Source organism: Oxyura jamaicensis, chromosome 8 (assembly GCF_011077185.1).
Source record: "Oxyura jamaicensis isolate SHBP4307 breed ruddy duck chromosome 8, BPBGC_Ojam_1.0, whole genome shotgun sequence".
NCBI classification, from domain to species: Eukaryota; Metazoa; Chordata; class Aves; order Anseriformes; family Anatidae; genus Oxyura; species Oxyura jamaicensis.
Genome location: NC_048900.1, coordinates 26,029,092 through 26,042,781, shown reverse-complemented (window position 1 = coordinate 26,042,781; position 13,690 = coordinate 26,029,092). Strand labels below are relative to the sequence as shown.

Below are 13,690 nucleotides of genomic sequence, written 5' to 3'. Positions count from 1 at the left end.
TCCATTAAGAACAGATATTGTGAGATATCAGAGGTACGTGGCTGATGTGAGGCGCACAACACAGTGACTGAATGATCTGGACTGCCCAAACAAGCGAAAAGACACCTAAATTTCACTGCTGGGGGCACGTAGCTCACAAGAGAACAGAAAATTAAAGACCTCGGTATCACGATACCAATATTTGCCCAATAATTACTTACCTCCTTGAAGAGGTAACTCTGGAATAGTTTCAGAGATTGCTATTTTACATCTATTTCAATAGTCTCGGAAAACTACCAATACATTATGCTCAGTATCACAACAAGGAAAGTATTTTGCCCCTTCCTTGCAATTGACAAAGCTTCAAGAAATATCCCTTCACTTGCATGATTGCAATCGGACCGCTCATGACACACTAATGAATGTGACACTGACTGGTAAAAGGCACAGTGCTGCGAAAATAAAAGGCTGAAGAAATATGTTTGAGTACGTTACTACCTAAAAATGCACGTGTCTTATTGAAAACAAGGAAATTTATGGCCTGATAACATTTAATCATATTTCTGTTCTCTAGAACTAAAAGTAATTTCAATGTGTGCTTCTCTCTGCTGTTTTGCAGTTCAGCCACACTGCCTATCACGTTCAAGTGCTTGCTGGAGAACAACCACGTGGACAGGAGGATTGCCAGGTTTGTGCTGCCCGTGGGAGCCACCATCAATATGGACGGGACCGCGCTCTACGAAGCAGTGGCTGCAATCTTTATTGCACAAGTCAACAACTATGAGCTGGACTTCGGGCAGATTATTACTATCAGGTATAAACCTCAAATTCCACATGCCCAGAGCTGCTTGTCTTGTGTGATATTCTTATGATTCTTGTATTGTGCAACGTTCAGAACAAAACTCATCTTTGTGGTTATCAAAGGACCTATTTCTCATAGGATGGTAATTTTAAGTAATACAAAGATCAAGGACAGTAAAAAGGGAAATTGTATGGGTTCCATTAAACAGAAGCACGTGGACACCATAAAAAAAGGGTTTCTGTTTGAAAATAACTAATATTTACTTTTAGGCATACCCTTGATCATTTACTAGAATTTGAACATGTTACGATTATTGTTGGCATTTAAAACAGTATTTTAAATTTCAGAGTTGTTTTCAACTTTAACTCTAGTTTGTATCTTCGCATGAGAGGAAATATTAAAAGCTAAAAGTCCTACATCAGATAGAGGGAACAGTGGGTGTCAGGAAGCTCTGTCAGGCCTTGAACGGAAGGAAGGAAGGTGCTACTGTCAGGGCAGGTTTCCATCAAGATGTCCTAGCACTCAGGTATTATTTAGATATCTTCTCTGCTTCTTGTTAAAGCAGAAACCGTCCTAAATAACCACACTCTCAGGGGTACAGTGTGCTATAGCTGTATACTCTGTCCTTGAAAGGTCTGTAATGGATCCAAGAGAGCAGAAGATCCAGCTGAACAATTATTGCCAGAATAACTCCAGTGGCTGCCAAAGAATGCCTCAGGGACTGAAACCTGCAGGTTTCCAGCAGAGAACAAATGATTAGAAAAACATTCTTCATAGTCAGAGCCTTGTGCAACAGATTTGAGATCTGCTTACCTACCCACCCAGTGACCTCAGCACTGCCCCGTTCACTCTGCTGGGCCTTGCCCATCTTCTGCTGGACTTGAGAAGCTTCATGACAAGAGGAGGGTCCTGCAACCAACCCCAGATGACAGCTGAGGCTTGCCAATGGACTTTTGGCAAGATTTAGTTAGACTGGAAGCAGAAGAAATAAGGTGTGCCCATATGAGCTCTTGCTTCAGGCTGTCACTCTCTGAAAATTATTGGAAATTTTGTGATTTTGAATTTGGGGGTGTTTTTGGAATGTGGTCCCAAAATACGGCTCAGACCATGGGCAGACATTACATGCACCTTGAAGCAGAGAATGGTGATTTGAAAAATGAAGGAGAAGCAGAGTGCTGGTAGATGGAAAGAAGATAAGTTCTGTCTTTCTCTTAGCAGAACCCTCTTTTATTTGTTTATTTTCACTGCCCATATTAAGTGCTAGTGCATAAGAACCAGAGAGAAGTAAAGACAGTAGAAGGAATATACAAATTTAGAAAAATCCAAGAAAGGAAAAGAAATAAAAAGACAGGCTTATGAACAAAGGGAAGATAGGAATTCACAGTGGATCCAGTACCTAAACTTCTGGATATCTGAAGGCCAATTCTAACTGTATTCTATGGGCCAAACCTGCCCTAGATCTTGATACCTTAGGAAGTGGAGAGTTGCAATTCAAATATTCCTTAGTCCCAGAATATTTTTTACTGGAGAGGAGAAATGTTAGAAAAAATAATCAGCCTACTCGGTTCATAATTTGTAAAATCCAGGTTGACAGTTTATATCAATGTGATTATGGAAACCTGGATGTAGCAAAAGAAGAAAGTAAAGATCATAATACTCCCATCAAGTGAGCCTATTAGAGGAAGAAACACCTATACTGAGGTCAAAATGCAGTGGAGCAGTAGATGAGCCTGCCTGTACAATGTTAGTTAAACATTCCTATTATTATTCCTAATTAAGTCATGAGACTTTCTAGCCTGAACTGACCTGGGAGGCAGAAGCAGTTCTAATGAGCTAGCCAGTTTAGAGGGCTAATTGGAGAATCTTTTAATATTCATTATACTTAACTCTTACTCAACTACTAAGCTTCTGTCCCTTCCTTCCTATCTATATTCTGCCTTCTAAAATGCTATTAGGATGCTATACAAGCTAACTTTTTCAAAAATCAGTCTTAAATCTTTCTCTTCCCCCACCACAGCCCCACACAAATGTATTTTTTTATTGCTGGAAAGCGCTCTAGTTATTTTATACCTTTGCTGCTCTACTGGTACGCTGTAGAGCTGTGAGCAAGATACTGGCTATCTCAGTGTCTCGGTTTCCATATGGGTGAATACTGTTACCCTCATTTTCCATCAAAGGGGGTTGATGAAACTTAACTGCTTGCCAAAAACGCTAAAATTCTGGATCAATGAATGCCGTGGATTGTCAGTGTATATGCTTTATGTCATCCTTTTACAATAGTCAGCATTCATTTCTCGTCTTTCTGCTGGATGGCCTAGCTCTTGGAAGTGGCCAGAGAGGAGGAAGTGAATATATACAGTCACTTTTGCTCCTGGAAAAAGGAATGAAATCCCTCCCCTAAAAATAGCATTATGAAGAAAATTTTAAGCCTGCCAGGTCCAATCTTGCCCTGGTCTCCCATTCATTTCTGCTTGCCTGGCTGAAAAAAATGGTGTGAAGGTCAAGTAAAAATACTTTCCAGAAACTGAAGAGGTACAGTCACAATTACGCTCGCTTCGTATTTAGATCCAAGTACGCAAAGCCACGTGCTGTGCAAGAGCTTCACCCTTGGCCCAGCCTCTTGCCCCCTGGCCAAGCCTCTTTGGGACAGATTGACATGAAAGGCCCAAGCTGCAGCCAGCGCGGATTTGCCTGGCACAGGAGCCGCGGGTGATGACTCAGAGAAGTGTGCTGGGAGCTCTGCTGCCAGGGGTGAAGCCACGAGCGGGGCGCTGGCAGGCGCAGGGCACACAGCACTGTCGAGGCTGCACGGTGCCATGACCCACGAGGAGCTGACACAGAGCAGCCTGCAGCCTGGCCCCTCTTCCTCCTGACTTGTGAGTTTACGAGATAAAACAGAACTTTCTCACCACAGCCAAGGCTGCAAAGGTAGAGGGTGAGAATTTAGCACTGGGCAGGCTGTTTGGCCAATTCTCGCTCTCCAGACTGGCTCCTATCCACCAAACACTGGCATTGCTGTGCAGTATAAGAAGGACTCTGGTTTAGGAAATCTGTAGAAATACGGCTTTGTTTCTTGCAGAGCAACCCATCACCAGTAAAGCTTACTCCTTTCTCTCTTTGTTAAAGTATCACAGCAACAGCCGCCAGCATAGGAGCTGCCGGTATCCCGCAAGCCGGCCTGGTGACAATGGTCATTGTTCTGACCTCGGTCGGGCTCCCGACGGACGACATCACGTTGATCATTGCCGTTGACTGGGCGCTGTAAGTAAGGTTCAGCTTTCGAGGTGGCCAGGGTGGCAACACCACTAAAAAGGGGAATGGTCTCCAGGGGTGTGTTAATATGAATGTGCAAAAAAGACATGGGAAGTAACTATTTTGCTTGAAACAATGCTAACGTGGTCTCATGTGAAAGACTGCTGCAGTGAACATCAGACTTTCAACAGACATAGACAGAGGTTTAAGGTCAGGCCAGACAAATGTCTGCCAGGTGCAACTCTGGCACCTTGCCTTGGACAAGGACTAGAGGCTGGCATTCCTTAGAAACGTGGTCTGCCTGCACTCTGCTTCTCAGCCCCCTGGCACTTCAAGGACATCACCTCCGCGTAGTGACACTCACTGCCAAGAGGCCTGAGCCAGTGCTACAGCAAGCAGGTACGCCTGTAGGCCCGAGCACAGGCCTTGCAAGGCACTGCGTTGGGACTAATGACAGCCTCCTTTTATCAGGGATCCCGAGGCAGTTATGCTCTTCTGGTTTCAGCACCAACTGGCCTTCAGCAGCAAATGCAGCCCCTTCATGGAGCCTGTTGTGCAAGCACCACCCCTCTGTAGAGAAGTCGTTTTGCAGGATCCCCAACCACTGAGGATTTCATAGCAGAAGCAGAGGCTGAAACTTAACACACGCAGACTAGCAGAGAGTCCTGCTACGCAGGAGAAGAAATAGCTTAAAAATTCATAAGTAGTGGTTTATTTGGACTCTTATCTTGTTATGTAAATGTCCATAAACCAATCAAACTGTTTTGAATAGTCTAGGAAGATGAATTGTAAAATACTGGTCGCCAGCTCATTAGCATTTCAAATAATTACATAACTAGCGTACGTATCCACAAAGAAACAATCCATTTTTTTTTTAAAAAAAAAATTAATCTATATAAAATGTATCTCCATTACCGATCTTAATGCAGTAGAGTTTAATTGCATCAGGGTTCTGGATAAAAATTAAAAGTCTATTCCATTACATTGCCAGTTTGGTTCAGCTTTAAGTCTCTGAGTTTTTCTACGAAGAACTGTGAGAAGGAATTCTTTACTTCCCTGTTCAGTGTAATAGAATATTAGTACTATTAATAGGAGTCATGAGAGTTGTGTTGTATGCATATTCTAAGAAGTATTTTATTTTACAAATACCAGGAATATTCTTATGTGAGTGATAGCTAACATCTGCTGAGAGCACCCAAACTTGGGAATAGCTGTGCAGATTTTAATAAAGCAGCCTTTCTAATGCTAGTCACTGAAGCTCCACAGCTATGGAAGCACAACAAAAGTCAAAGTATTTAAAGCTTTATTACAAAAACCTTTTCCCTCTATATTGCTGTTTTCACCCAGCTCTTGCAACATCAACATTTCATTGTTTTTCCAGTAAGTCTTCCAGCGTATATGGGAATTATGTTTCTTTTTGTTTAACAAAACATTTCAAAACAGCAGACAAAAACTCATTCAGGCTGTACTTCCAGATGGTATTAAAAAGTGAGCAAGGAACAGACTCAGTTTTCTGTCTTTTGCAGATGACCTTTCATGTAAAAAGCATATTTCAGCATTTCAGCACTTGGTTTCAAGAGCCTGCAGATGCAAAGTGTCAACATGGTTGACATGATGAATATTTTCAATATTAGTTTTGGAAGTACTGGAGTATGAAGAATGCTTAAAGAAGGCTGATTAGATGAGCTCACAAGACTGAAATACCCATTACAATGCATTGGAGGTATTACAACTCACTTAGGTAGCCATAACATGTATGTGAACTTCATACCTTTAGCTAGTGCCTGGAGACAAAAGAAGAAAATTAAAATGTTTTTCAGCTAATTTATTAAACACGAGGTAAACGTTTTGCATCTTTAATTATAAAATCCTATAAAGCTAAAATACCACTGCAACACAGTGCAAGAACTGTCACTAGCAGCAGGTTGGCCTCTTAGTGTAGAAATGCCAGCGCTGTGCAGTATGGTTCTACTCATACGTTGTGCCGACACCTCAGTGCACACAGCACTGAGGAGCAGAACATGTCCAACAATGCCAGCCATCCGTTTGCTTAAGAGTTGCAGTGTGGTGCATTGTTTCCTCAGAAAAATTCTACCTTCAGAACAGATCCGAACCAGAGCCCAAAACAGTGCGAACTCGTGAGCTCTGCTCCTCCAACTTCTCCTCCACCACAGCTCTTTGCACAATCCAAAACTAACAATCTAAAACTGCTTTCCAAGAATCAAAATTGGATGATCAACCAAGGAAAAAAAAGTATGTGTAACAGGAACATCTATCCAGCTTGTGCCGTTACAAGTATTTTTCCCTGCCCGACACATTCTTGTGGGAACTTTCCCCAAGGCAAAACCCAAACACAGAACAACAAGTATCAGAAAAATAGATTCAGAACACAAGTCCAGGGCTGGGTCCTAGATACAACAAACGTATTTAGGTATAGGCTGCAGAGTATTAGTGATGAAGTTACTTGCAATTGCATGTACACTTTGGGTAATTGCCCAGGCAAGTAACATTTCATGCAGGAACCGTTCATGCTAATTAGTCAAGCAACCGCATAAACATTTGCATGCATTGATTACATACTGAAAATATACAGAGAAAAAAAAAATCAGAACACAGCTTCAATTTTTTTCTATATTGAGATACAGGATCAGAAATCTGGGCACTGTTGACATTGGACGGTCACTAACTTTAATAAGCCAAACATCTGGAGATTTCTGAGCCTCCATGTTATAACCCACATTTATAAATTAAGTTACCAATATGACAGCTTTCAGATGTGTATGTTTCTCTTGGAAATTCTGTGATATATTTCAGACTTAAAAGCTGTATCATCTATTTGAACTCTCAACAGTTTTAACTAATAGATTCCAAGCAGCTTCAAGTGTAGCACTTGTCTATGGCAACCACTTTCTCTTGTGTTTTTACAGTCCATATTTTTATAGATTTATTTTTAAGATGTTGGTGGGTAGATGTAAAATGGGGAAAAACTGATCACATAAATAACTAAACGCAAAATTGTGAAAGTGTATATATATATGCAATATTGTCAAATATATAAAGTTGGATTGGAAAAAAAGGTAACTGAAAATGAAGGATCTTTAAGAGCCAGAGGTGCCACAGCCACCACAGCTTTTTCAGAAATGAACAGGATTTAAGTATGGTCAGTGCCTGCCTGGTTTGTGAGTAGTTATTTAGCAATCTTCCTTTAATTGTGTTGTGCAAATTCTACCAATACACTAATCTTCTTGCTTGAGAAGATTTCTTGAGATTGCGGGACTGAGCCCCTGATACCTAACAGAAAGTACCGGTTGTACTGGCTGCCCTTTACATTCATTGAGTCTGGGCACAAGCCTCCAAACGAGGCTATACCACTGGAGCTTAACATAAAAATACAGACACAGATGTAATTCTTTATCCGCTGTGTTAAACCTTTCTAGTGCTGAATCAGTGTGCACGCATAGGAAGGCAACAGCTGCCCTGGTTACCTCAGCTACAAATTAACGTGTGGCAGCACAGCGCGCTAACCTCGGAAAAGACTGGAAAACGCAGCCGAGCAGCTACGTAACTAAACTTCCGAACTTGTTAGCTCGTAAAAATGGCCCAACTGGCAGTCAGCTTTTATTACTGCAGTGCTGAAGGTGTTGGCATGTACCCAACTACCATTACCATGTCGTCTGTCAGAGACAGGTTTAGAACGATGATCAACGTCCTGGGAGATGCCCTGGCTGCTGGGATCATGGCCCACATCTGCCGGAAGGAGTTCATCAAGGACGGCGATGAGGTAACAGCACCACGAGGCAGGGTGTGCCCGCACAGATCCCACAAGCTCTCAGCTTCCCACGTTTGTTTCACTGAATTTACAAAAGGTGCTTCAGGCACAATCCCGGGTGTTTCAAGCCACTGCGTTAGCATAATCTGAAGCCACCATTTCAATAATTTCCATTCTGGACTAACACAAACACATTGCTCCATTCTAGACTTCCATCTCAGGCAACTTCATGCCTCATACACTGAATACAAGTCCCTTCTTACAACTTTGTCCTCTGTCTCTTAGTCCATACATCACATGTGTCTCCCTCCACTCCTGTGCCCTTTTCCCTTTTCCTCAGCATGTCTCACTCAGTCTTTCCTTACACTTGGAACACCTTCTCTACTCTTCCTTCAAATCCTCAGCAGAGATCTGTAATTCCCAAGCCCATCATGCTCGGAGGTGCTCCTCCCCGCCACTGCAGCTACTGGCAGACCCTCACCAGCTTCTTCCCCAGGGACAGGACAGTTTACACAGAAGGTCCTTCATAGGGACTGGCATCCACAAGGCACATTTCATTTCTGTGTGTCATCTGTAATATTCTACTCACCAGAAGAATATATAAACAACAGTACCAATAGCAAACTTTTATTTCTCTTATTATTTCTCCCATTTTACAGTCAGTCATTCTGGTAAATCCCATTCTCATGCCTTCCCAGAACATGCACTTAAAATTCCAGCTCTTTCAAGTTTTATAAAGAAAGACAGGCCTTATCCTCAGAGGTGCTTAGCACCTGCAGTAATTACTGATGACAGGATTAGGCCTGAATACGTTGGCTGCACATGTAGTGTGTTACAGAAAAATACAACCTAACGGTAACGTATCTCAGCAGTCACAAAGCCAGAAGTGTAGTCTGGCTCCCTGCATAATGCGGGCCTGACAGTTCATGGCTGTATTTAGAACTGTCGGAACTCAAGAAGAGATGTTTCAAGATTATAAAATCCCTCCTAAGGGATTATTTAGTCATCTGTGATGAGATTTTTCTTTGCATCATGCTCTGTAATTGCATTAACATATACCATCAGTCTGCCGTAAGTTTTGGCTGCATAATTTGCGAGTTAGTAATGTATACACAAAGCTCTATTTTGTCAGCTGCAAGCCCACCTCTCTGCCAGTATTTATGTCTTATTTTCCCCACCAGAACTTCTGGTTTGATTTAAAGGATGTTTCAGTATTTAACTTATGAATCACTCAATAAAATCCTCTTTATTTCTTTAGAAATAGGCCAAACTAAAAAGACAGGTGTTAGTTCACCAGGTTAGAAGGCCAGAGGCCACACCAAATGCCTCACTGGTCTGTGTAATTGCAAATTCAGCATACTGAGTCCATGTCTTTGGAACCTGAAAGTCTAGTCTTTATGTACACGACTTCTGTCACTTTATTCATGCAAACAGGAATCACTGTGGGTATAAGTTAAATTAAAGTTGTGGTAGAATTTACATTTTTCCATACTTAGAGACTCCCTCACTTTGTCCAGATGGTTCAAAGATGCTTTAGTATATATAAGAAACAGGTCCTGGAAGACTGTGGGGGCCCTAGATAATCCTGGTGAATGCAAAGCAGACCAGAAGATTTCAAAGTAAAAATTCCCTTCCTGTTGTATCCAGCAAACAGTGGCAGTGTTCCAAATCTTACTGCTTTTCACATAGGTGCCATTGATCTGTGAAACTAAGCCTATTAACATCCATCAGATTGTGGCTTACCAGAGAAATGGCTGTGTGAAGACCATGAATGAATCCCGTGGACCGGAAACAGTGAAAGGGTTTCAGCACCACATACCTGTACAAGTGGAGCAAGAAGAAAGCCCAGTGGAGAATCACACTAAGAAATCCAACAGTAAAGACCACTGCACTATTGAAATAAATGAACTAGAAACAAACGTGTAACTGCTACACTCAGTGGTATCTCATACCCCAGTGATGTGATACCCCATCTCTACCTCACAGCTGGAAGAGGGACTCTTTGCCTTGAACAGAAAAAAGTGGGATTATCGCCACTCGGCTTGTCCTGGAGCTAGGAGACCAGCTGTGAACGTCAGGAAAGGCACACAGCTTGCAAGAGACATGGGCTTCTTTAGGTGGAAGATCTCTATACTGAAAAATTAACTAATGGATGACTACTGTTCTATTCTGCACTCATTTGACTCCAACATAGTATTTGACACTCCTTTGGCTTCTTTTTTTTTAAAGTTTCTTTTTTATTTCACCCTGTCTGATTTTTTAACCAAAGCCTTTTTTGTGACTCTCAGTAGTTACAAGCACTCTATTTATATATATGTATATTTGCTGTGTGAAAATGTTTCACCAAAACTGCTAAGGATACTAGTTTTGTCTAATATTCATGAAATATGGAATATGTGCTTAGTTTTAGAACAGCAGTAAGAAGATCTCACTGATTTCCTGAGCTCAATATGTGGCGTATGTTACCAAACAACACCTCAAGCAGAGGTGAAGCAAAGCTTGTGATTTTGCAAGAGAGCATGCCAAGGTAATTCTGATGGGCAGCCTTCAGGGACAGGCATTCAGGTGTGATACGTAACGCAAACAATCCTAGGTCACTGCAGAGCACAGTTTGCCTTCCAAGTGCCAGATTTATTAACCTTTTTTCAACCTATCTCTTTGGTAGACTCAGTACCATGCACACGCAGTGGCAGGGGCAGCGTGAGCCCCAATCCATGAGCACTGGTGCTAATGTGTCCTCCCCCGTAGTCCGTCAGCTCTCCTACTGTAAATATGTACACATTTGAAGCTCCAGCTCTTGAACCATGCACTTCATCCTGAGGGCACATTGAACACAAACTGGAACGTGATGATGTTGAGTAACACTGGGGTTCTGCAGGGAGTCTGCTGTGGAAACTGGATTGCTATTTTTCATAATCCAGTGGTTGGATTACATTGAAAGTTCTGTCCTTTCCATAATCTACTGGATCTTTCAGTTCCAATAAAACCTGCTGAGTATGTTTCTAATGTTTGTGATAGAAAACATTTTTAATAAACCTTACATTTCAAAAACAGGCTGTCTGTGCACTTCTACTATTAGTGACTTACTCCTCTGCCAAAAAGGATAGTGGAAGTGAGGAGGCCTTTTCAAAAGTTGGGATTCAATCCAGGGATTACGTACTGGTTCATGCCAATACAGACAGTTGACATATTATATTTAGCTACTTGTGACGTATCAGTTTCAGATAACATGTGCCTGGTATTCTAATATGTTGTTCCCGTCCACAGGAAAAAAAAAAAAAAAAAGGACAACTTCTACACTTGCCAGAAGCAGAAGTGATTCATGCACATGGTTAACAGTTTTCCTGCAATGTGCATATTCACCTCTTCTTTACGGGTTCCTGTTCAGACCATTCTTTTATTATGCTGTCATTAGTTGCCTCAGAAGGCTGTAGCATAGGTAGCTTAAATTTCCAATGGCAAAGCCAGAATGAACAAATACATTTTATTTGTCTGTAATTCCAGAAGTCCAGGTCCAAGTCCAAGTGATTCTGCTTCCATGCAATAGAGGCCTGACCTTATGACTGGCTTTTCTTTTCTCCATTTCGTAACGGTTTATGCCACAAGTCAGCAGTTTCTTATCACATAGGGGAAGATCTGTAGATATCTTAAATGCACTGATAGAATTGTTTTTGTTGTGTGGACACTTTGCAAGGGGTCTCTTGTCTAATTCCACATGTCATATAACGTACTTGCTCTACAGAGTGCCATTAAACTGTACGATTTTGGAGGGCTGAGGCTGCTCCATGGCTCTCTGAAGGGGCAGAAGCCCTAGGCAACGAACAGCATCTGACACTTACATCTCAGCAGCACGGGCAGCCCCCAGCTGTCTGTTCCTCCCTGTGTTGCCTCCCCTCCTCTCCCAGCTGTACAGACCAAACAAATAATCAGATGAGGAGTAGTTTTAATTCAAACCAGTTCACATATGTTTTTAGCACAGTCCTAACAAACAGTTGTGTCAACACAAGTGAAAGGGTGACATAGGGACAAGAACAAGCACCCAGGGATGAAGCTCTGTGAGCTCATGTGGACAGGGCAGGATCTCTGCACACTGACTTTGTCAGCAGAGAACGTAACGTGAAGTTTCACCTTCACACAGTCATTTACAGCTATGTGAAGTGATAGTAAAATCCTGCCAGTCATCTAGCACTTTACAGTCACTTTGAATAGACACAAACGATGAAGAAAGAGGCTGCGCAGATGCAAGAGTTAAAATAACTAGCTCCGAACTAGGAGGTTTTGGAGGAGTCTGCCCACGCACCATGCCAAGGTACTCAATGTGCCAAGCAGAAAGCGCTGCCATCCCTAGCACCTTCACACCTTCTTCTCCAGCCACATATAGCTTTTGGCTAACTACAAAGTGCAAACCCTTTTGCCTGCTTGCCTGAGCCATCTAACCCAGTCTGACACTCTTCAGCTTAGCGATGTCTCAAGAGATCTAAGCCAACGCCGGTGCTGAGAAGCTATGCGACTTCCACAAGGTGAACTTTGGATGGGATAAATCATCAAAGACCAGAAGGAGCTGGTTGTGCTACACAGTTCCTACGCAATAATGAAAGCTGCAATTTTGCCCTTTACACTCTATTTGGCAAGTAGGGAATGGGATCCCTCATGTGTTTGTAGAATCAACAGGCTAGTTTAAAATTAACCTGCATTCAAATCCTATTCCTAGACTGTCCAGTTTTGCTTTGCAAATTTGAAATGCATTATTTTTGTACATTACATATTTTATATTTTTTTTTAATTTGTGTTTTATACCAATATTTGCCTCTAGTTCACTCTAAAAATTATACCAATCTTAACTCACCATTATTTTGGTGAGACACTCTCTCCTATAGTTTGGAGCCACAGCTTGGTTGCTTGCATTTTGCTTTTACATGCTCCTTTTGGGGCAGGTTTATTTTCTGTTGATGCTCTCTGGGGCATTACACCAAAGCAGCAGCAGCAATGTGAACCCGCTGGGAGGAAGGCTGTGGGCCAGCTTCTCGCCTGACCTTTATCACTTGTGGCAACAAATGCTGCTAACTAGAGGACTATGGCACTCTAGGGCTTTGTTCTGGTAAACATAGGTAGTTCAGTGTAGTGTGCCCTTGACTGAAGCTTCTGACTGCTACCATAGCCATTCTGTATTACAAACATAAGACACCACTGTTAACTGTTGAGAGCCAAACACTGAGGTTTTTCTATAAGCCTTCCCCCATCTTAGCTTTTTTCTGCATCTCGTCGTGCTTGTTGTCAAACATCTTAACACGTGGTGCATTTAGGCTAGCACTAGGTTCCGTAACATATTTGCACGTATGGATCTGTTCACATTTTCCAGCTATAATCACACTTCTGTACAACAAAAATAATGAAGCTGTTGACTGCTAAGTTGGAGTGCAAGCTTTGTGTTGGTAAATATGTTTCTCATACTGTCAGAGCATTTAAGCAAGCATGTGACCCCTGCAGACTCAAAACATTTATAGAAAAATCAATCAATCACTAATTACAACAGTTTGCATGGAATACATTCAAGTATACGTGGGAAGAACATATTTCTTAACTGGCAACGTTCAGTCCTATTTGAAGTTGCCTCCCCATCCCGAGAGGAAAGGGAACTTAGCCATTTAAAGTATACTCACTACATCCTAGGGCAGTGTGTTGGAAGAAGATAAAAACAATTCAGAAGGATGATGCGTTGTATATAGTTATAGAAGAAATAATTTGAGAAATTACCCAAATTAACACATACGTATCAGAGACACCAGTTTTATGCTAGTTCATTTGCAACTGCATTGCTCCAGAGACACTACGAAGAAGAAAGAAGCTGCTGCAGACTGTTGCGGCATAAAACATCGTTAAAGATATCT

The 13,690-nt window shown here is 41.9% G+C and overlaps 1 protein-coding gene across 3 annotated transcripts in view; it reads left to right on the top strand.

Annotated features, from left to right (window-relative positions):
* The window catches only part of SLC1A7 (solute carrier family 1 member 7), a 49,600-nt gene extending 38,757 nt beyond the window's left edge, over positions 1 to 10,843 (top strand). For 2 of the 3 annotated variants that reach the window (XM_035332689.1, XM_035332687.1), the window contains 4 exons: positions 599 to 793; positions 3,908 to 4,042; positions 7,715 to 7,814; positions 9,492 to 10,843. In XM_035332689.1, the coding sequence (XP_035188580.1) occupies positions 599 to 793; positions 3,908 to 4,042; positions 7,715 to 7,814; positions 9,492 to 9,728 (667 nt within the window). In that variant the 3' untranslated portion in view covers positions 9,729 to 10,843. The remainder of the gene's footprint in view (positions 1 to 598; positions 794 to 3,907; positions 4,043 to 7,714; positions 7,815 to 9,491) is intronic. The other variant, XM_035332688.1, reaches the window with a different exon arrangement.
* The last annotated feature ends 2,847 nt before the right edge of the window (positions 10,844 to 13,690 follow it).